At 39.0% G+C, this 23,322-nt stretch overlaps 1 protein-coding gene across 3 annotated transcripts; it reads right to left on the bottom strand.

Annotated features, from left to right (window-relative positions):
• Nucleotides 1–339: 339 nt before the first annotated feature.
• LOC104120863 (MMS19 nucleotide excision repair protein homolog) lies at nt 340–22,509 on the bottom strand. 3 transcript variants are annotated; one of them, XM_070197770.1, is made up of 21 exons: nt 22,315–22,509; nt 22,140–22,202; nt 21,993–22,047; nt 20,784–20,881; nt 19,795–19,953; nt 19,577–19,636; nt 18,113–18,301; nt 17,418–17,471; nt 15,952–16,038; nt 15,154–15,859; nt 14,450–14,829; nt 13,920–13,993; nt 5,164–5,269; nt 4,185–5,038; nt 2,779–2,854; nt 2,575–2,686; nt 1,974–2,050; nt 1,177–1,257; nt 923–1,002; nt 760–828; nt 340–467 (listed from the first exon to the last, which is right to left on the bottom strand). In XM_070197770.1, exons 1-20 carry the CDS (start codon nt 22,390–22,392, stop codon nt 795–797), a joined length of 3,423 nt encoding a protein of 1,140 aa, XP_070053871.1. In that variant the 5' UTR covers nt 22,393–22,509; the 3' UTR covers nt 340–467; nt 760–794. The 3 variants fall into 3 exon arrangements, with proteins under 3 accessions (XP_070053871.1, XP_070053873.1, XP_070053872.1); XM_070197772.1 differs by lacking the exons at nt 21,993–22,047; nt 22,140–22,202; nt 22,315–22,509 and having other exon boundaries at nt 19,795–19,949; XM_070197771.1 differs by lacking the exons at nt 21,993–22,047; nt 22,140–22,202; nt 22,315–22,509 and having other exon boundaries at nt 20,739–20,853.
• Nucleotides 22,510–23,322: the final 813 nt, after the last annotated feature.

Below are 23,322 nucleotides of genomic sequence, written 5' to 3' on the forward strand. Positions count from 1 at the left end.
CGCCACAAAGTAGACAATTTTTGAAGGAAAATTGCATTGAATGGATACAATACCATCTTTAGTTCATGAGTATGAGATTCACGCTAGCCACAAGCTCCAAACTTTACAGAAGTCAGTACAACTTTACTTTACAGTTCGATCTCTCTGCATCCAACTGAAGGCAGGTGGGACGCCATTGTAGCATTGATGCATCACCTGTTAATCATTCTCACTGGGGTGGAGATAAGACTGCTGCTCCTTGCTATGTTGGATCATTGTACATTGCGATTGATTGAACAGCAGCTGCCACACCCCCTCCAGAGTACCACTTCCTCATAATAAATTAATAAATTGACAACTCTGATCCTCACCCCCCCCCCCCCCCCCGGTTATTACATCAAGACTGTGGTCCTATAAGTAAGCTGCTATACAAGCAGAAGCAAGAGGGTGTACCATCTGCAAGGATGCAATGAATGTAGTATACGATCCTGTCAACATAACAGCCAGGCATGGTAAGCAAAACTCAATATGGAACCTGTTCAAAAGCTGGACTGTTGAGGTGAAGAGGTGAGAGTGCCAGCATGGTAGTGCACATACAGCAAACTATTGGTAGGAGGATGTAGATTACATATGTAATGACTGTATAGAAGATCACGCTCAAAATCTCAATCTCTGATTTATTTAATTTCCCACATGTAAAATTTATGAAATAATATGTGCACAGTAGTTTTACATTGATGTGTTGAGGAATATCGATGACAAAAGGGATAAAGATCTCACCCAACCGGGTTTTCAAGGAAGTCTTCTGCGTGCTTTCAGAAGTGCAAACTCCTTGATGTAATTGAAGCCCTAAGAATTGAAAAGGCCCAAAAAAATGTAAATGAGTTCAACTCGGTAAATATGTATAATTAAAGTAAAGATACAATGGATCTTAATGTCTTACCAAGCTTGCCGACATTTCACTGCCTCTTGACGAACGACCCTTTTTGTATCATCAAGAGCTTTGGATAATGCTTGCAACACCTACATATGAAAAGACACATTATGATAATCCAGGCTTCATGAGAAAGACAAGAAGAACCTCTTACACTCCTGATAAATAAGCGGCATCCATTGTTAGGCATTTAGTTAGTGTTTAAGGATCTTTTGATAAAATGTTGGTGGATATTCTGATTGCTCACACCACAAAACACCAACCTGTGTTCTCATGGGGTATATCCTTGCATGCGGCAACTCTGACATGGCAGCAAGGCACTGAATTGCAGTCTCTCGAATCACCTGATAATTTAAGAAATTTTCAATTTTAAAAAGGTCTCAGCCTATAGTCGGAAGTGAAGGAGAGTAGTGGATTCTTTTCATTAAAGTCCTATTATAACAGGCTCTTGATCAAAAGAGGAATCAGGCTTTCCACATCTATCTATTTGATTCCTAGGTCACCACGATGGGGAGTTTCTTCACTTGGTTAGCAACGAGTGGAGCGATTCTGAGAGCTGAAAACTTGTGAAAGAGTAGAATTCCATATATTAGTTGGTATTTTATCTGCAAAAATCCGGACAAAGATGCGGACACATTTCCTTTACATTGTCAGGTAGTGTCTAACTTGTTGTGGGAAAACTTTAGATGTTTTAGACTACAATGAGTGATACCACGCACTGTTATGCAAGCACGCTTCAGCTGGACGTTTAGAAGATGGAGGACAAGATGAAGGGTGCAAATTGTTGTTCCACTAGCACTAATATGCATTGTGCTGAGAGAAATAGGAAATATTTTGCAGGGACAAGTAATTTTGTACATTTGAGGAATAGCCTCTTGTTCCTTATTTCTTTTTGGTGCACCCACGAGTTTTATATTTATACAGAAGATTGGAAGAGAATCAAACTTCCTTGTAGGTTCTCTACTTTTTGGCATACTGCTATATGAGAGTTATTTCCTGCCATCATCAATAAAATTATTTTACCACATCACCAAATCCCAAACTAGAAAGAAACTTTTACCATCATATGGGGATAGGATGTGAGCTCAGTAAGTCGGCAGATAACTGTGGGCGCATTTTCTATAATAGCTTCTTGTCCTGCATCAACAAAAAAAGAAGTCGGAAAATGAATGATGAAACCATTGAATCCCAAATTTAACATAAAAGCATGAAACAATAACCTGACTAACCTCAAGTTGGAGAAAGACAGGTTTAATTTGTTAAGATTTAGTAAAGAGCTTTTCGCTCGCAATTTCGAAAGCTTACACTAGGGGTTCTCCAGATCTCTTAAAGGAAACTCATATGAGGTTCCCGGGAAATATTCAAATATGCCACTTATATTTGGTCATTAGCGCACACACAAAAAAAAAACTTCCGTAAGTATAAGATTGGCAGCTAATGAAGCCTTTCTAGATTATTCAAGCAAATTTTCTGAAAGCTAATTGCCTATGTCTATTAACTTCTTCACGCAACCTTGAAGATGAACATGTGCAAATATGCAAGGTACAATTAATATGCAAATCCTTAGCGGATGATGGTCCATAAGCAAATTATGATAGCCGATGTGATAAACTTTTCAGAACTAAAAAGAAACTCTCACAGAGATAAGCAAATGGCCTTACCATTTTTATCTGTTATTATTCCAGAGAGAACTATTATGACACTGTAAATTATCTCCTTATGAGAGACATCCTTGCTTAACATAAGAAAGCAATCTAAAATTACAGGAAGGACCTGCATACAAAGATGAATATCATAAGCAATTAACCTTAAACCTGACCATCAACAATATGAGTACAAATAGTTGGTCATTGCTGCTCACTCACCTTTTTGGCATCACCAACAATAGCAGCAAGAGGAGTTTCTGATATCAGGTGTGCGAAAGCTTGATAGAGAAAACACCTGAAATCACGGGAGGATTAACTTAAGGCAAGCCATCTTAAAATTTGATCAGATCTACAAAAGTTTAATTCAACTCATTACAGTGAGCTCTTTTAAGATAGAAGTCCTCTTATTCAATCTTATTAATCAGGGAAAATGATGTAGCTACTGAACTTCAAAAAAAAAAGTTACTAGTTTTATTTTAGTGAATGCAACAGAACTTTGGAAAAAATATTTTACGGGGATTCATGTGTGCTCTGACGTGGATATGTTCAACATTTAACAAGGCTTTAGTGCACTTCGAAAATCCACATGAAACAACCCATACTTTTTTATATCAAGTAAAGTATAATTTAATTTAATAATTGGGATAACTCCCGCATACAAGAGGTATTCCTAAAAAATAGAGAATCTACAGAAAGCACATGAAACAACCCATATACGAGTAGAACACAAGTATTTAGGCAAATGAAGATCGCGCATAACATAGGTAACAAACGGGGACATACAAGATGGGCAAGCTTGAATATTGATTCCGTTTTTTTTTTCCAGATGAGTATTGAAATTTCATAAATGAGAAGAAAACCACCTCCCCAACTTTTTCTTTTTTTTCCGATAAAGTACACCCCCCCCAAAATTATGCTAGAGCCACATACCCCTTTCCGCCTTTGATGAGCAGCTTCAGAACATACACTATTAACTTTGTTTTAGAAAGAACATACGCTATGAACTCATAACTAGCACCTCATGGCTCACACTGATAGTCTTCAGAATTATTGAAATTAAATAAAAATGACTTCTTTAAGCAAGAGGTTGTGAGTTCGAGTCACCCCAAGAGCAAGGTGGGGAGTTATTGGAGGGAGGGAGCCGAGGGTCTATCAGAAACAACCTCTCTACCCCAGGGTAGAGGTAAGGTCTGCGTACAAACTACCCTCCCCAGACCCCACTGGTGGGATTATACTGGGTTGTTGTTGTTGTTCTTTAAGCAAGCTAATAAAAATTACTCAATAAACTAACTTAATACAAAGACCACAAAAGCTTCTTAACATCTATTGGCGTTCTTAGGCTTCTAAATGTTTCTTGACTTTCTTCAACAAACCATAAACCAGAAGATTACAGTCTCCATTATCAACCAGATACAAAATGAGAGTATGAAGCACGGGATATACAAAAAATTTAAAAAAGGGAAGCCCAGTGCATGAAGCATCCCGGCCACGTAGGCAGCCTAGGGTAAGCATTATTGGCTGATTCCACGTCTCAAATCCGTGACATATAAGTCACACGGAAACAAATTTACCGTTGCTCCAATACAAAAAATTAAACAAATGAAATCAACTATATTGATACGTACCGTGTAGTGGATGAGTCACATTTTACTATTGCAGATAAGAACATAGGCAACATAATGTTGAAAAACCGTTGCTTATAGAGTGGGCGAACGATTGCATGATAATTCCTGTTCAAACAAGCATCAGAGTCGCTCATAAGAATATGAAATGCATCTGCAGCTGATTTTCTGAGACAAAGCACTTCATGCTCTGCGCCATCTTTCATTTGATCCTTAAAAGGCAGCAAATTTCCATTATGTCCACTTGAAACTAAGTAACTCAAGAAAGTCATAGTCACATCTTTTAGCTTCTCATGACCCCGCATAAGCAAACCTTTCCCTATCCATGCTAATCCAATAACTGCATGACTATTCATACTGCTTATTCTCGGGTTACCCATATTAAGAGCACCACCATCATTGCCTTCTTTCCCAATAATAATGTTGCACCACATCTCATTCTTGAATAACGTATCAATAACTTCTTCGAGACTACAGTCTTCTGATATATTTACAGAAAGTTTGTTAACCAAAGACCCCAGGGCCTGAGCTGACGGTAAATGACCTTCAAGGAGAGTCGTTGTCAACAACTGTAATAACAGTCTTATATTTGGTATCCGAGTTTGAGGACGCAACGCAATTACAACTGATGCGAAGAGTGAAGTAATCCATTCGTCTCGACAAGACAAACCATCAAAAGTCTGACCAAGTTGACTTTTCTTGTTAAAGCGATTGGTTCCTAGAATCAAATCCTTGGATAGGAATAAGGAGCATGTTGCCATCATATCAAAAGCTTTCCGAAGAACCTTTTCCTGGCTTTCCACTGAACAGCCTGCCACAGCTTGCTTCATTGCAGCCATTGTTGCGTCCAGAAACTCCTGAGGTAAGTATGGTATGTTAACATTTTTAGTCGTACTTGTGGGAAAATAAGATGGAAATCAAATATTTCTTCAAATAGAACAAGAAATGCGAAGAGGAGGAAAAGAAAATATGCTATGCTTACATTTCCCTTTACTCCTAGACTCAAAGATGTGATATTTTCCATTTTAGCAAAAATATTAACTGCAAGATTCAAAGAGACCTCGTCTGCACCTCCATTGCAATGGAACCTGAGAGGCAACCAAAAACTACAGGTCAGAGCTTTGGTAAAAGAACATTGAAAATATTGGGAATGTTAAGTTATTTTTTTATGAAGTAGGACTGTTAAGTTATTTAACTCATTTAAATACAACTGCTAGCCAAAAATTCCGATCATCTTCCAGCCTACATAGGCCGACTCCACCTGCCAAATGGATCATATAGCAGATTGTTTTGTTAGGATGTGAGACTTAACCATTTCCATGCTACAAGAAACAGTGACAACAGAAATAAAGGTCAGAAAAGAACAACTAAATACTGTATACTTTTAGATCTCCCTTTTTCCCTTTGTTCTTTGCCCTTCCTTCCTTTGTAATAGTTGAAAATTTTATACATACTTATTAATGAGTTTTAAAATTTATTAGATAGTTAGTGGGCCTAATTTATAATTATACATGCTAGTGAGCATGGAAGTGATTTTAAATAATAATAATAATAATAATAATAATAATAATAATAATAGGGATAAAAGGAGTGGGCCCAAAACCTGCATCTCATGCAACTACACGTTTTAGGACTTACAAATTTAAATAGGGAAAATATTGATTCCTTGTTTCATTAGAAGATACCATAACATAGGGAAGAACAAAGAGGGCACTGTGACAGCGGAAACAATTAGTGGGAGTTGACTACTCTTTGGAAAGCTTCTTAGCGGAATTTTTGTGGAAGGAAATGGCTATAAAATCAGGTACTTTATCAATTTTTGTACAATGGTATGCATGGAATTGAATTTTTTTGCAGAGGATAGTTATTATATGTACCCATATAATAATATTTCAATGATTTGGAACTAATTCCTAACCCTTCCTTTCAAAGTCTCCACTAAAACGTAGGACATCTATTTTCCTTGGTTGTTGGCATTAATTAACTAGTAATGTGGTAGTGATTAGAAAGTAAAAAGGAAATAGTAATAGCATCCATGATTGTATAGTAATATTAATAATGCAAATAGAAATATTGGGTTGAAATCTACTTTTTTAAATCTGCCATGGAAAAGAATTATGGTGATACAATTTCACCAGTTTTGATTTCTACCATTTTGAATTTAGGAAACATAATACTTATGCCAATGATTGACACAATTATTGTAGTAATGATGATGGCAATAATGAAGTGAAAGAATTATATGGTATAATGTGATGACTCGCCATGTCATCATGCCACATAGGCGCCATTTGGCATATATTAATGCCATGTGGAAGCTTACATAGGAGGAAGGCTTGCATTTGTGAGAAGATTTTAGAGAAGTATGGACATTTCCTTTGGAAGACCCTAGATCCCTATGGATTTGCTAGGAAAGTCCTTGGAATCTTCTAGGCTTGTAGAGAATTCTAGAGAAAGTCCTTATCTTGTAAATATTAAGGACTTGTGTAACAATAAATATTTACATACTAGCCCCTAGGAGACTAGTATATAAAGGGGGCCATTCATTTGTATTTCATCAAGAAAACAATTCAAGTTCTCTCTAATACAAAGCTTCCATTAACAATTCTCTTGTGTTCTTTCTACCATTCTCTTAGCGATCTTGAGTGTAGTAAGGCTGATTTGGCATAGCAAGAACGTGAGCAAATTGACAAGTGCCGCACATGTACTTAGTTAACGACTAAGAACGTGACAACGTGGTATCAGAGCAAAGGTTGCAACTAAGGGAATGGCGAACGACGGAGAAATTAACGCTGCCAACACTCAAGTCAACGTCATCCACGATGCTGCTGGCAAGAGCGGCCGTAACAAAAACAGAAATGCCACTAACAAGGGCCAGGAGGTGCCACCCGAGGTTGTGTCAAACGAAGGGCTTACATCCCAAGAACCATCTGCCATTGAGGCGAGCGAGGATGAAGTGGAGGTCTTGCCCGAGGATGTCTCGCTCGGTAAAGAGTGGGTGATGAAGATGAACGCGGGGATGGACGCCGTGGAGATCTTTGGCCAACGCTTGGGGAAGGTGGAAGGCACCCTTAGCGTTCTTGAGGGGCACACTCTTGAAGAGATTGAGAGCATCCGAAATGACTTGGAGGGACGTACACAGACCGAGATGGAACTAAGGCAAACTATCACTGCCTTAGAGTACAGACTCATGGAGGCTTTGAGTACTATCGATGCTATGAAGGCAAAGATAGAATCACTCGAGGAGCATGTTAATGCTGGCGTGACCGAGGCAGCCAGCAATGTTGTGGTGACGAGGGAGGCCAAGATCGAGGCTCCCAAACCCCCGGTGTTCAAAGGTGTTCGTGATGCACAAGAAGTGGAAAACTTCCTTTGGCACTTGGAGAACTACTTCAAGCACGGCAAAGTGAAGGACGACGAGGCCATGATCAACACTGCAGTGTTGTACCTCTCAGAGACTGCCATGCTATGGTGGAGAAGGAAGATGGCCGATGTGGATAAAGGTCTATGTACTATTAGCACGTGGGATCAGTTCAAAGCCGAGTTCAAGCGACAGTTCTTTCCAAACAATGTCTTGTACGAGACAAGACGCAAGCTTAGGGAGTTGAAGCAAACAGGGAGCATACGTGTCTATGTCAAGGAGCTCACTACCCTTATGCTTCAAATCCCCAACCTGACCAATGATGACTTGTTCCACTTCATGGACGGGTTGCAAAATTGGGCTAAGCAGGAGTTACAACGCCGGCAAGTCGCAAATATAGACCAAGCCATAGTGGAGGCTGAATCATTGATGGATTTCAGGCATGACAAGCACGACAAAGGGAAAGTCAAAGAATCAAAGTTTAACAATGTCAAAGGTGGGGGAGACCGTGGCAAAGGCAAGGAGATACAACAACAATACTACAAGACTCAAGATTCCAAAAAGTTGAGTGGCCGTCAAGGCTACGCCGAGAAGAAGGTGCAGGCCGAGAAGAAGGGATATTACATATGCGGAGGGCCGCACAGCTTCAGGAATTTCCCCGACCTAAAGAGCCTTAGCGCCATGGTCCGTGAACGGAAAGAGCAGCCGCAAGGAGAGAGTTCGGGAACCGCACAGTTAGGTATGATCGGATTATGCGGTGCTGTCACAAAGCAATCTATCCAACCTATCGAGAATGGCAACCAGTACGTGGATCTCACCATCACCAACAAGCCTGCTCGTGCAATGGTGGATACTGGAGCAACTCATAATTTCGTGACTGAGGCTGCCACAAAGAGACTAGAATTGAAGCTTGCTCCAACCAACTGCCGCGTCAAGACCGTGAATGCCGAGGTACAAAATGCTCGTGGGGTAGCTAATGGAGTTGGTGTCAAATTGGGAACTTGGAAAGGTATGACAAACTTTACCGTAACCGCTATGGATATCTTTGACATCATATTGGGACAAGAGTTCTTTAGACATTGTCATACTTTGATCGACCCCTACCTCCAACATCTCTTGGTTATGGAGCGAGAAGGAGCTTGCATGGTACCTACAATGTCTATGCCACACGGACAGAGCCAAGCACAACTCTCAGCTATGCAGGTTGTCAAGGGGATCAAGAAGGGGGAGCCGACGTTCGTGGCAACCATCGCAAGTCTGGAGGAAGACAAGAGTTTTCAAGAGACACTACCACCTTGCATAGAGAAGTTGCTTAAGGAAAACAAAGATGTCATACCCGAGGAGTTGCCTAAGCACTTGCCGCCTAGGCGAGAGGTGGATCACAAGATTGAGTTGGAGCCAGGGGCTAAGCCACCCGCATTTACCCCATATCGTATGGCACCGCCTGAGCTAGAGGAGCTCAGGAAACAATTGAAAGAGCTGCTAGATGATGTTCACATTCGCCCATCAAAGGCACCTTTTGGCGCACCGGTATTGTTCCAGAAGAAGAAGGATGGATCACTGCGCTTGTGCATAGACTACAGAGCACTTAATAAGGTCACAGTAAAGAATAAGTACCCGATCCCGCTCATTGCTGACTTGTTCGATAGACTTGGGCAAGCCAAGTACTTTACTAAGGTGGATCTTCGCAAGGGCTACTACCAGGTTCGCATTGCATAAGAGGATGAGCCGAAGACAACATGTGTGACGAGATATGGAGCCTTTGAGTGGTTGGTGATGCCACTCGGCTTAACCAATGCACCAGCCACATTTTGCACCCTCATGAACAAGATTTTTCATCCCTACCTTGATCAATTCGTGGTAGTCTACCTAGACGACATAGTCATTTACAGCAACACCTTGGAGGAGCATATGGAGCACTTAAGGAAGGTTTTCCAAGTCTTGCGGGAGAACGAGCTATACATCAAGAGGGAGAAATGCGAGTTTGCACAATCAAAGGTGCACTTCTTAGGCCATGTTATTAGCAATGGCGAGCTACGCATGGATGAGGCTAAAGTACGTGCTATCACGGAGTGGGAGGCACCTATAAAGGTAACTGAGTTGAGATCCTTCCTTGGCCTTGTTAACTACTACCGTCGGTTCATCAGTGGCTACTCAGCAAAGGCCGCACTATTGACCGAGTTGCTAAAGAAGAACAAGCCATGGGTTTGGACGGAGCATTGTCAAAGGGCGTTTGAAGACCTCAAGGCAGCTGTAACAGATGAGCCAGTCTTGGCATTACCTGACTTTGCCAAGACATTTGAGGTGCATACCGATGCCTCAGATTTTGCCATTGGAGGTGTCTTGATGCAGGATAAGCATCCCATAGCATTTGAGAGCCGCAAGTTAAATGAGACGGAGCGGCGTTACACGGTGCAAGAGAAGGAGATGACCGCCATTGTGCATTGCCTTCGTACATGGCGACATTATTTGCTCGGGTCGAGGTTCGTGGTCAAGACCGACAATGTAGCTACTAGCTACTTTCAGACGCAAAAGAAGCTCACACCAAACATGCTAGGTGGCATGATTTCTTGGCCGAATTTGATTTTGCGATGAAGTATAAGCCGGGCAAAGGTAACGTTGTAGCCGATGCCTTGAGCCGGAAGGCCGAGCTTGCTGCAATCACTTCAACAAGATGGGACATTCGTGAGGCTATAAAAGAAGGCGTGCAGCATGATCCAACAGCCAAACAACTTATCGAGTTAGCCAACCAGGGCAATACGAGACGTTTTTGGGTTGAAGATGGTCTACTGCTTACCACAGGTCGGCGGGTCTACATGCCTAAGTTTGGAGACATTAGACGGCGGATCATAAGGGAGAGTCATGACACAATGTGGGCTGGTCATCCAGGCCAACGTCGCACTAGGGCCTTGGTTGAGTCAGTCTACTATTGGCCACGCATGCGAGATGACATAGAGTGTTATGTGCAGACTTGTCTTGTCTGTCAACAGGACAAGGTTGAGCAACAAAAACCCGGAGGACTTTTGGAGCCACTACCAGTTGCAGAGCGTCCACGGGAGAGCGTGACTATGGACTTTATCACTTGCCTACCGAAGTCCGACGGTTATGGTACTATTATGGTGGTCGTGGATAGATTTTCCAAATATGCTACCTTCATGCCCGCCTCACCAGGTTGCATTGCCAAGGAATCCACCAAGCTATTCTTTAAGAATGTGGTGAAGTATTGGGGCTTACCAAGGCATATTATCAGTAATCGAGACCCCTGTTTTACTGGAAATTTTTGGAGAGAATTATTCGACATACTTGGCACGGAACTGCATTTTTCCACTAGTTTCCACCCACATACAGATGGACAAACGGAACGAGTCAATGCCTTACTAGAATGCTACTTGAGGCATTATGTAAGCGCGTATCAGAAAGATTGGGCAAGGCTCCTAGACATAGTCCAATTCTCTTATAACTTGCAGCGGAGTGAGTCCACGGGGCGGACACCATTTGAGCTAGCCACAGGCCAACAGCCACAAACTCCACATTCATTACCAGCCGCATTCGAGGAAAAGAGTTTGGGGGCTTATCATATGGCCAAAGGATGGGAGGAGCAACTTGACACTGCTAAGTGCTACTTGGATAAGGCAGCTAAGAAGATGAAGAAGTTTGCAGATCGTAAGCGGCGTCCCACGGACTATAAAATTGGGGACATGGTCATGGCGAAGTTTAACCCAAGATAGTTTAAGGCACTACGGGGCATGCATCAGAATCTGATTCGCAAGTATGAGGGGCCATTTAAGATAGTCGCCAAGGTAGGCAAGATCTCATACAAGCTTGACATGCCATCGTATCTTAAGATCTACCCAGTCTTCCATGCCAGCTTGCTTAAGCTATATCATGAAGATAAAGATGATCCGAGTAGGGGCCAATCAAGTCGAGCGCCTATGACTATCACCTCATCGCATGATAGGGAGATTGAGGCTATCATGGATTACCAGACCAGGCGAAAACAAGGGCAAAAAGCCACTGCTATGTTCCTCGTCCATTGGAAGGGGCAATCACCGGAGGAGGCCACATGGGAACGATATGAAGATTTATGGCAATTCAAAGATAAGATCCGAGAGTTTATGCAACAACATTGCGCCGCGGTCGTCGCAACATTAGGTGGGGGAGAGTGTGATGACTCGCCATGTCATCATGCCACATAGGCGCCATTTGGCATATATTAATGCCATGTGGAAGCTTACATAGGAGGAAGGCTTGCATTTGTGAGAAGATTTTAGAGAAGTATGGACATTTCCTTTGGAAGACCCTAGATCCCTATGGATTTGCTAGGAAAGTCCTTGGAATCTTCTAGGCTTGTAGAGAATTCTAGAGAAAGTCCTTATCTTGTAAATATTAAGGACTTGTGTAACAATAAATATTTACATACTAGCCCCTAGGAGACTAGTATATAAAGGGGGCCATTCATTTGTATTTCATCAAGAAAACAATTCAAGTTCTCTCTAATACAAAGCTTCCATTAACAATTCTCTTGTGTTCTTTTTACCATTCTCTTAGCGATCTTGAGTGTAGTAAGGCTGACTTGGCATAGCAAGAACGTGAGTAAATTGGCAAGTGCCGCACGTGTACTTAGTTAACGACTAAGGACGTGACAATAAGCCATGGTATAGTTCTTTTGAAGCTATTTTTCGCTAATCTTTTTCAACGTGTTTGTGCACAAATTATTTATTAATTGGACCGAGGGTTGACAGTGATTTTGACTTGTCCTAAAATTATGGAAATTATACACCTAAACTAATTAGGATGTGTTATTCAATATTTTGAATAGATTGAGGCCATTGGAGGCCGTTTGGTTGGTGTTCTAGACGTTGCAAGATTGGGGAACTTCCCGTTAGCGAGGTAAGTGAGACTTTAAGTTTTGATGTTTGTTTTTCTAAAACCCGTTTTGAAAATGTATTTTCTCTGCCTGGTCCATGTGTTGGGACAAGCGTGCGTTTGGTAGAATCGGTGGTCTTATACTAGCCGCAAATATATTATTTTATAAAATAAAAAAAAATTATTTTATAAATTGTTTGATGGCGTGGTACGGCTGTGAGCCATGGTGTTGAGTTTGATACTTTGATACGGCTGTGAGCCATGGTGTTGAGTTTGATACTTTGATACGGTTGTGAGCCATGATGTTGAGTTTGATACTTTGATATGGCTGTGAGCCATGGTGTTGAGTTTGGTACGGTTCAGAGCCATGATATTAGGGCATTGTGTATGCTTCTTGATATATTTGGGGCATTGTATATGCTTCAGTGAGCATTGTGTATGCTCTGTTACATAATTGAGGCATTGTGGTGCCGTTGTGGTCTTATAGAGGTGTTGGTTAATTTCTTTCACTGCAGTTATGACAAGTCCATAGTGTGTAGTGGGTTGAGATATGTGTATTCTTGTTAGTTAATTGTTGTTAACTCTGTTAATACCTATACATTGTGTTATGGTATAATTATCGTGTTTAGTATATTGTTCTTGTTGTAGTGTGTTGTATTTTCTAACACTTGTTCCAGAGGTATTTAAAGTGGCAGGTCGAGGATCTTACTGGGTTATATATACGTATAACTCACTCCTTACTTGCATCTCTATGCAGATACCGTTACGGGAGATAGAGCTAGTGACTGACGAGTTTGTTCGAGTGGATCCTATTGCTGAGGTGAGCCGTCGCATTGTTCGTGGAGACTTTCGTTTCAGCTTTATCTAGTTTATGTTAGTTATTTCCTTCTCTTTGGGGTTTGCATACCCGTCAGTTAAACTCATGTTACTTTGTTATATGTTCCAAGGCCTTAGTGTGGGATTTGGGCTAGAGTTTTATCATTTGAGTGATTGTTGGTATTTCTATCAATTGACTAAGGTATTAGTTGACAACTATTTTGTCTTTAATTACTAAAAATACTTTTAGACCGGTATTTATTTTTCCCTCGGTGTTTGTGTAAATGGTTAAACGTATGAGAAATGGGTTCGCCTGGCAGGTGGTGTTAGCTGGGTGCCAATCACGTCTAGGGGTAGTCCGGGACGTGACATCCTTTCCTCTTTTATTTCTTAGTTCCTTCTTAATATTCTCGTTTGTGGGAGCATAAGTGAAAAAAGCAAGCAAAATTACATTTTTTACTTCACCATAAGCAGGAAATGACACTGTGTGACTTCCTTTTTCAAAGCAGAAGTTAGTGAACCAGCAAAAAACTGAGTTGCATCAAATATCACACATACGAAAAATCAACAGAGACTACTGGTCATCCATATGAGGATGCATCACAATAGAGAATGCAGTAGGGAGAAATATCCAGAACAGAGATGGAATAGAATGGAAATCTAATAAACAAGATAAATTAAGATCGCCTACGTACCATGGAAGTACCTTAATGGAATAACATTCCAAAAGCACAGCTGTCAGTTCAGCTAACTGCAGATTTCCACGGACCTGCAACAAGAGAAAGTAGTTTTGTTAAGGTCAAGAAGCTAGGAAAAGGAAAAAGAGAGTTAAACAGACAGTTGTGGGGGGGGGGGGGGGGCTCAAGAGAGAGGTTCCTCCATTTCTAGTTTAGTCATTTGCAGCAGGAGTTAATGGGAGCAAACACCTACTAGATGTGTACTAAACATGCCAAAGAGAGAGAACAATGCTCTACTCTAGTTTAGGCAGTTGCAGTAAGAGTTCATGGAAGCATACACCTAGATATGAGCTAAACAAGTCCAATATTAAAGTAAAAAGAGACTAGGAAGCACAAGACGAGAAGAATGACACTACAAACTTGACTTAAGAATAACACAAGGATGCACATGACATTTCCTGTAATGTGGCTTCAGAATGCCCAGAATTAAACAGGTGAAGCATGCGGTGAATTAATAATGGCCTAGAGGTTTCAAATAGTACACGTACAAAAATCTCAGATAAGTTGGCAGATATAGTCTTCTCCAATTGGCTCGCAGCAGTAAGCATGAAACTCTTCCTGGTCATTCCAATGTCAAAAATGGCCTCTAGTTTGAGTGATGGCAGCATATTTAAGTCACCCGAAGAAATTAGAGAAACAATCTTTTGCATGACAATACTGTTAAAGCTAGCTGCCTTCACATCCTCGTCATACTTATTGACAAACAAGCTGATTTCCACTAAAACTTTCAACGCTGCCTTCCATAGAAACGTCTTGTTGAAATCAGATTCAATGATTGACATCAAAGTCAGCAGGATTTTCTCATACATGAACTTTGACGCTGAAATAAAGCTTCCAGGAAATGTAGCCAAGATCTCCAAACCTTTAACTATAAATTGAGCACAAAAAAAAAAGAATGTTTCAGTCAAAAGCAAGTAAATTACACTTTACAAAACACAATGAGCACAGAAGACACTCACATTCCCTATGACGTTAACAGGATCCAAGTGATCCTAAGACAAAGCGTGGACTATTTTAAACTATTTTAAACTATGAATAGCTCGTGGCCTACCATCATAAAACCTTTTTGGGGAGAATGCAGATTGGAGCTATGGGAAACTTGACAGGACAAGTAAGACCATATGACCTATAGTACTAAGACTAAAGAAGACAGCTTAGTTCCAGAACAAATTCATTTGTGAGAAGTATTTACCTGCTGCATAAACATAAGCATTCCAAGTGCTTTCAGCACAACTTACTCGAATGAGACAAAAGAAAACACTGCATAATGATGTGGAGAAACTATGAAGTATCTGGCACCAAGTGTCATGCGATAGATCCGGAACTGAAGCGACTTTATCGGAGCTGACTACCAGCTGTCTGCATGCAGCAAGGAGTTCAACACAAAGATACAAGGCTCCGAAGTTAAATTTTGCATCCAAAGCTGAATGAATAGCCTCGGGGGAATTTTCAACCGAGAGCCTTAAAGCATCCACCAACCGAGGAAAGAAACTTTCAAAAACTTTATTGCAGGAAGACCCAGAAGATTTAACACAAACAGAAAGAATAAGACCAACTGCATGTAATCTCTGCTTGTATTCAGAAGAAAGACTATTGAAATCGTCGAACTGGGAAAAGGACTTTAGAAATGTGCTTATGTCCCCATCACCCAGAATCAAATTTAAGAATGACGCATTATGCTGCCGAACAAGCACCTGAAGAAGTTCAAGGGCCTGCGTCATAATTTCACTCTCATGAAAACCTATTCCATCTATTGTATTGGAATCCACTGACAAAACGGAGTGCGGACAAGTAAATATTGCATCTTTTAATGCAGACCAAAGGGATTCAGTGTATTTTTCCATTCTATCTCCTCCATATTTCAATGTGCAGTAGCTAAGGTACTTAAAAGATTCCACCTGTAGCACAAGAATCAATGAAAATATTGCAAAATAATACATTCAATCCAAATGCTAATAAGGTAAAACTAATAGAAATAGTTGGAACTAACCTTTGCTGATGGCAGAGAAGAAGATAGTTTTTCAAGAAGTAATGGAATGGCTGAGGGTTCAAAAAGTGGCGTGGAAGCAAACGCCAGCTAGAAGACAGCAAAGAATGTTAGAATCTAATTAAAAACCAATAAGAGGAATATGGAATATAATAGGAATATGAAAAACGATAAGAATGTGAAAACGAATAGCAAGTTATTTTTATTGCCTCTTTGAACGAAGACACCAGAGCAAACTATTGCACCCCCGACATAATTAGTTGATAAGATTTCCTTATGTATGGGAATAGGCTCTTAAGTTCAACATTTGGAAAGCATGTATCATCTGTTCAAATTCAAGAACTTCACACCTAAAATCTAAAGGTTAAAGGTGAAAAGATTCGGGTTTCAACAATCAACCCAATTAAAGGTTAAAAGATCCGGGTTTCAACAATCAACCCAACTAAAATCCTCTCAACCACGATAACTGGAGAGTCTAGGGCTGGCATGAAATGCCTCAACTGTTGATGGACTAGGTTGTCCATCCGGACAGTTAGAAGAAGATGCCAAAATTCTAAATGTTAAGACTTAGCTGATCAATTCATTAACATATTAAATTTTTAATGGAGATCATTTCAAGCTTCAAACCAGCTACCTTCTTTTTTGGGATAAAGTAATAATTTTAGTATCAAACTTCTTACGCTGAAAGAAAGAGAATATTTATCATCCAGGCACTAAAGAAACACCTCCCGTGGAAGCATCCTAGGGAAGCGAGATAATACATAAGCACCTACAATCAATTCACAATGAGCATAGAGATTGAATCAGAGTTTTATGGCTTTCTCCTATGCCAAGTCACATTACTTTTTTTAAAAAGACCCATAGAAAGTTTTTTTAAGGTCTAGAAAAGTTATAAGCTTCAAACAATGCATACATTGTTCAGTTAAATTCCTCTTTTTCCGATTGGTACAACTGCTTAGTAAATCTGTAAGAATTTATTTTTGTTTTCTAATTAGGTGGAGCAAAGCTACTCATTTGCACATGCATATCTTTATACATGCTCCTTCAGCAATAAAGACATATCAGAAAACTATACGTTACATATGTTGTGGACCAGAATGAGCCTTCCCCAGAATTAAGCTGCAAACTCTAATGCTGCTAACCTCTTATAGAAAAGTTGGAAGAAGAGACGTCTATTCTCGACTAGAGATAAAAATACCAGCCTTTTCTAACCAAACCATAAATAAAGAATTAACATGTTAACCAAAGTGATGCAACTCAACTCAGCATATAATATCTACGTTTTCTCGAGATTCACAAAATCATGAACAGTCAATCTTTTGGGATCTCGAAGGATCCTATGTGCCTTCTGCTCCATAAATGGATTAACCTGTTAGTTACTTTTATCATGAAGATAAAAATCATAATATTCTCTATAAAAGAAGCTTTAGAAAAGGTTATAATAATTGCATTTTAAGAAATTGGCATACCATTAGGGCCCTTGAGAGTTCCTCCCTCTTTACATCAATTTCATCACCTTTAGGCTGGATTTTCCAAAGAGCGAGACAAAAATAAATTGTCAAGTAAAGGAGAGAGAACAATAATGACTTGGAATTAGTATTACTTATCAAAAGAATATAAAAAGACTGTAGTTTATTAGAACCTGATAAATTAGCTACCTTCTCATAAGTCTAAGGCTATTAGTCATGAAATCATTGCTTATACTTCCCCTTGAAGGGTAGGAAAATTATTCTTGAATGGTATCACCAACCCCCGAAGAGAATAAATAAGGTATAGAAGCAATATAGGACGTCGTGCAATTCTAAAGTTCATAATCAACCCAACCCATACTTTCTTGTCCCACAACATATATAGCGAGGTTAAAAGCTAGTCCATCACTTCTCTTTCCGTTTCTTTCAAAGCAGTTCAGTTAGAGATGATATATCATATGTTGCCTTCGGCCCTTCATGGTTGCAGATCATTTTCTCATTGATGTCGGACGAGATAGCAGTATCACATTTTTACTTAATTATCAATTCATAACAAGGATTAGAGCTTTCCAAGGAAATCTATTAAAATATCTTCACTAAATCTTGAAGCGGCCAGCATAGTCAGATACATATTTCCTAAATTCAGAAAAAACACAAGAAAAGAGCAGAGAGACAGTATGATTCAATGATCTCACATGGGTAAAATGGATAGGAAAGTAACATCCCAAAATCTCGAACAGATCCCCTGCAAAATTCGCCAATGGGCCAGAAGATTCGGGAAATAATTGTGCCAGAACTTCAACTACACGAAATATGAGCATCAAGCATTGTGGGTCCTTTTCACCATCAATAGCTTCACAGATTCCATATACAAGATCATCACCCTAGGAAGCCACAATCCAAGATTAAAATTAAACAAGTAAAGGACTAAAACGCAACCAAATACATAGGAAAAGGAAGTAATAGGTTTCTGAAAAAGAAACTAGATATTGTAGTCAAAATAATGACAAATGGGGTGTCGGAGACCTCTATATAAGACGGGTATAACATATTTTTTTTTATTGGTATTTGGTAAGTGTTAAAGTGTGACACTGGTACTCCATGTGAAGGTGGTGTTTCAGTTTAACTGCACCTGATTTAAGAAATTAAAGAAGACTTTTCATATGTAAGCCATATATGCAAAGTACAAAATTATCCTTTTAGATGAGTGGTGCTGAGGGTTTCAGATGTCTTTTCATTTTCTCTCTCCTTATAAAAGAATGAACTTTTATATGAATTGGGTCCCAACAAGCCATGTCATTACGGGTAAAATGGGAATGCATTAAATAGTTTCCAAAAAGAGAAAGATATCATTCTTTTAGGAACAAGATTAAGAAGGCAAGTGTGTCATATAAAATGGGACAGAGAGAGTATAACATATTAGCACCTCATATCTACATGACTGCATATCTCTCAAGTGAAGAAGATTTGTAATCTTTGCAAATTATACCGTCATAAAGCCACTCGGCCTAATTGCAAGAATTCAAGAAACTAGCTTTATAAGGGTGTCATAAAATTAAAGTAGCTAGAGCTAGAAACAAAGATGCATAAGACATTGAACGCCAAAGTTTTCTTTTGTTTCTTTAGTATTTTGGTGTAAAGATGAAACACCAACTTGTCTACATAGCTAGTCAAGCTCCCAGGAGGCTTAGTTATTGTTACAAGTAAAAATAACCCCATCTTGGATTAGTTATTAGTGAACTTTTTCGATTTATCCAAATAAAAATAACAAGCATCCAAGGGTGTGGCCTAGTGGTTAATGAAGTGGGTTGAGAAATGAGAACCATGAGGTCTCGGGTTTAAATCCGAGCGGATGCAAAAACACTAGGTGATTTATTCCCATCTGTCCAAGCCTTGGTGGACAGAATTACCCGGTACCTGTGCTGGTGGGAGGTAGCAGGTATCTCATGGAATTAGACGAGGTGACCGCTAGCTGGCCCAGACATCACGGTTTTTGAAAAAAAAAAAAAAAAAGGGCTACACCGAGAGCTAGTAGTTACTTATATTGTTTTGTTGCTTGCCCCAGGACAAATCAATGAAGATACTATCAAACAGTAAACCATGCTAAAATTATCATATAGATGAAACATAATTAACTGAAAAGAATTAAAAGCTATTACCAGTGACAAAAGGGCATCCGGATAACGATCCAATAGGCATTCCAATATTTGAAGACAAAGCTGCAAGAATAAGACAGTAAATTCACACCTACTAGCTGGAGATACTATCAACAGATATTTTGTGTCATTCCAATTTTATCGGATGTCTCCGCTGGGACAAAGATACTATCAACAGATGCAGAAACAACAGTTTATTTGTCCATGTGCAATCATTTTACCTTCCTGTCTTGCAGTCCCAATAACTGCACCTGCAGGTTTTGCAGATAAGACTGTGCAACGGCCTTTGCTTGACTCTTATTGATCATGCCAGCATCACTTTTCCTCCTTAGAAGAGCCAAACAACCAACAAGGGCACCATGCAACGCTTTCCAGTCTGCCTGATATAAGTACAGTATCATCTAGTCAGAGAACTTTAGATGATAACCAATTAAAAGAACAGAGGTAAAGATACATGGTGCATATAGCTATTAAATTTTTACAAACTGTTGGACTGGATTAAAACAAGCAGATATTCTGCTGAAAGTTCAAGTCGATAAGGACGAGCACCAAGAAGGATCAGAAAAAGGTCAGTAATGTATCCACTTTCAAATGGGCAAGTAGGAGTACTTTTTCGTATGTGGATCCATTAAATTATGCAATTAATATGTTGCACACAGATTGAAGTTCAGGGGAGTATTAACGATTCCAGTGTAAGGTAAAGAGGAATAAGAAAGTTGTATTAGCAGTATTGTTAAGAGATTGTAACATCATTGGGAAAAAGCAATTTCCAATCTGCAGAAGAATCTCTATGGTAGTAAAGTAGGAAAACTTAGAGCTGATAGGATTGTTACATGGGAGCAACAAGCTGATTTATCTTCTAGTAATTAGTCAAATCTACAACAGATGATTGAAAGCATGTTCCCTATGAGAGTTGTGTCCTTCAATTACAAAGCAACACATGAACTTACTACTAAAGGATAATTTGGAGAAAGACGGAGTCATAAATTTTGCATGCATTGAGAAAGACAATACACAATGGTAAATACAACTAAGTAGGCAAAAGCATAAAAGATGAAAAGTAACTCAAACAAACATCGTAGAGATGTAAAAGTATGTAGAAGTAAAAACATTTAATTGACCGCATTGAGTTCCAAAAAGCAAAATAGCTACGTGCACAAAGCACCTTGTCTTTCTATGACAAATTCCTGATCCTAAAATGTTTGCTCACCAGCCTCTCTGTGAAGAATTCTACTAAGCTGCTTATTGCAGTATCACCCAAGGGCTTCGATATTAATTGCATCAATAGTTCTCCAAGTAAGAGGATACCTGGAAGATAACAGGTTATCTAGCATAGAGAAAACAAAGGGAGAGAAAGAGGGGTAAAATAAATTAGGGAGAAAATATTAATATTATCCAAGACAAAAAGGAGAAAAAGTGTTTGGACCTTATGGAGCTTTCAACATAGTTTTACAAATAAGCACTGGACTTTAATGAAAAAGGCGCAAATGAAAAAAAAAAACATATGAATTTCAAGTGTAATAACTATAAAGACAAATAACAATCACATGGAAAAATGATTTTAAAAACTATAACAAAGTGAAAAAGTTATTGTTTGGTGCTTTTGTCATCATCCTACCAAAGTGAAAGATAAGTTCTATAGAAGAGTTATAAGACCAGCAATATTATATGGGAACAAATGCTAAGGTCCAACACCTCCACGAGATGAGTGCCGCGGGACCAGTTACCCCAACTCTTTTTCGTATTGACGGAGTGGTCCGCATGGTTTATGGGTTTTGCAGGTATCTCATCTTCACTAGTCAATATATACTCTTCTGAGCAAGATGATGGTACATCTTCTCTCAGTTGCTCTTTCTAATAAAATTTTCTCGACATATTAAAAGCAGTATATTGTACATGCAGCACTCTTAAGAATCCCTATCCAAACACCGACATCAAAATATGCAGAATAATGTCTAAAGATTAACAACTAAGTCATACTATCAAAATGTTCAAACTCAATGCACTCTGAAATCCCCCTTCTACCTCTTTGGTGTCTCGGAAATGCCCCACATTCAAAGAACAATGGCACAAGGCAGCAAGAACTGTAAAGCGACTAACTGATATGTCGAACTCTAAATTGATTGAAACGTTAATAAAATCATTTATCTTATCCAAAAAAAATGGTTTTTATAATTAAAATACAACTATTCTTTGTCAATGAATAAATCATCCCTTCTCAAAAGAACAATTTCGGTTCATAAATTAAGATATTCCAGCAAAAATCCTAAAATAGCCAAATCAACTCATGTCCCAAACCAACATTTGCACTTCTAAGAGCCAATTGTTTTTTTTTTCCTTCAACAAATACTTCAATTGTAAAACTTAAGATAACAATAACCAAAAGATAAATACTATCAAGACAAAAAGAAAAGGATACCTCTTGAACGAATGATATTATCTGTAGTGGTCAAATACATCTCCATTTCTCTAACCTATGTGTATCAAACCCAAACAAATTTAGCAAAGCAAAACAATAAGCTCAAAAAATTTCAGAACAAAATAAAAATCTAAAATAATAACATACCAAGACTTCTAAAGTTAACAAGTCATTTTTCAGAAGAAGAGCAATTGCATCAATGCTTGCCGCCTGCAAAACGCAATTAAATTATTGAGAAGAAAAGAATTCAGTGACTTCTTAGTGTTGCGCGAATTGTAAGTTGAGAGAAAGAAAGAAAGAAAAAAAGAAAGGAGAAAGGGACCTGCTGTGCCGGAGAGCTAGAAGAGCTAACGTAAGACTCAATGTGATTGACATACTCAATTGTAGGAGTCGCTGCCATAGCAAGAGAGAGAAGATTTTAGGACAAAGGTAATCGGAGGGTTTAAGGTACTGCAAGGGTTTATGAAATACTAGTATATCTCAAAGTAATTGAAGACGAGCGCTGGAGTAAACTGCCGGAGTAGAAAAAGCCAAGATACGCGCACTTTTATACGTACAGGATTATTATTATTCATATACATTGATCATTTATGTTATAAAATAAATAATATAAAGTAAATAAATCGAACACAAGTATATAGGTAGATTGATATTTTTATTCAATTTCAAACTGATATACATAATGAACTAGCTGTTGTGTAAGCTGCTATTGCAAGTTGTTGTGTAAGCTGCTTGTAAGCTACTATTCTAAGCTGTTGTGTAAGTTGCTACTGTACCAGATATAGATAATCTTCTACCAGAGATAATATTTATCCATAATGGAATACCGAAAGGATAAGCTTCTTTAGGAGGCTTATTTCCAACGGAGTACTAAATGAACATCCATAATATAATATATTAATAACACTCTCCCTTAGATGTTCATTAAAAGATATTGTGCCTCGTTAAAACCTTACTAGGAAAAACCCAGTAGAAAAAATCCTAGTGAAGGAAAAAGAGTACACATATTTAGTAATACGCAATTCTAGCTGCCTCATTAAAAACCTTACAAGAAAAAACCCATGAAAAAAACTTTAGTAAGGAAAAAAGAGTACAACGCGTATTTCACTCCCCCTGATGAAAACCTTGTTCCAAATATTTGAGTCTCTGTATTCCAATCTTGTATACCATCTTCTCAAAAGTTGAAATTGGCAAAATGAACAAATCTGCTGGATTGTCACTTGAACGAATTTGTTGCACATCGATGTCACCATATTTTTTTAAGATCATGTGTGTAGAATAATTTTGGTGAAATGTGCTTCGTTCTATCTCCTTTTATAAATCATCCCTT

This window comes from Nicotiana tomentosiformis, chromosome 3, assembly GCF_000390325.3.
Source record: "Nicotiana tomentosiformis chromosome 3, ASM39032v3, whole genome shotgun sequence".
NCBI classification, from domain to species: domain Eukaryota; kingdom Viridiplantae; phylum Streptophyta; class Magnoliopsida; order Solanales; family Solanaceae; genus Nicotiana; species Nicotiana tomentosiformis.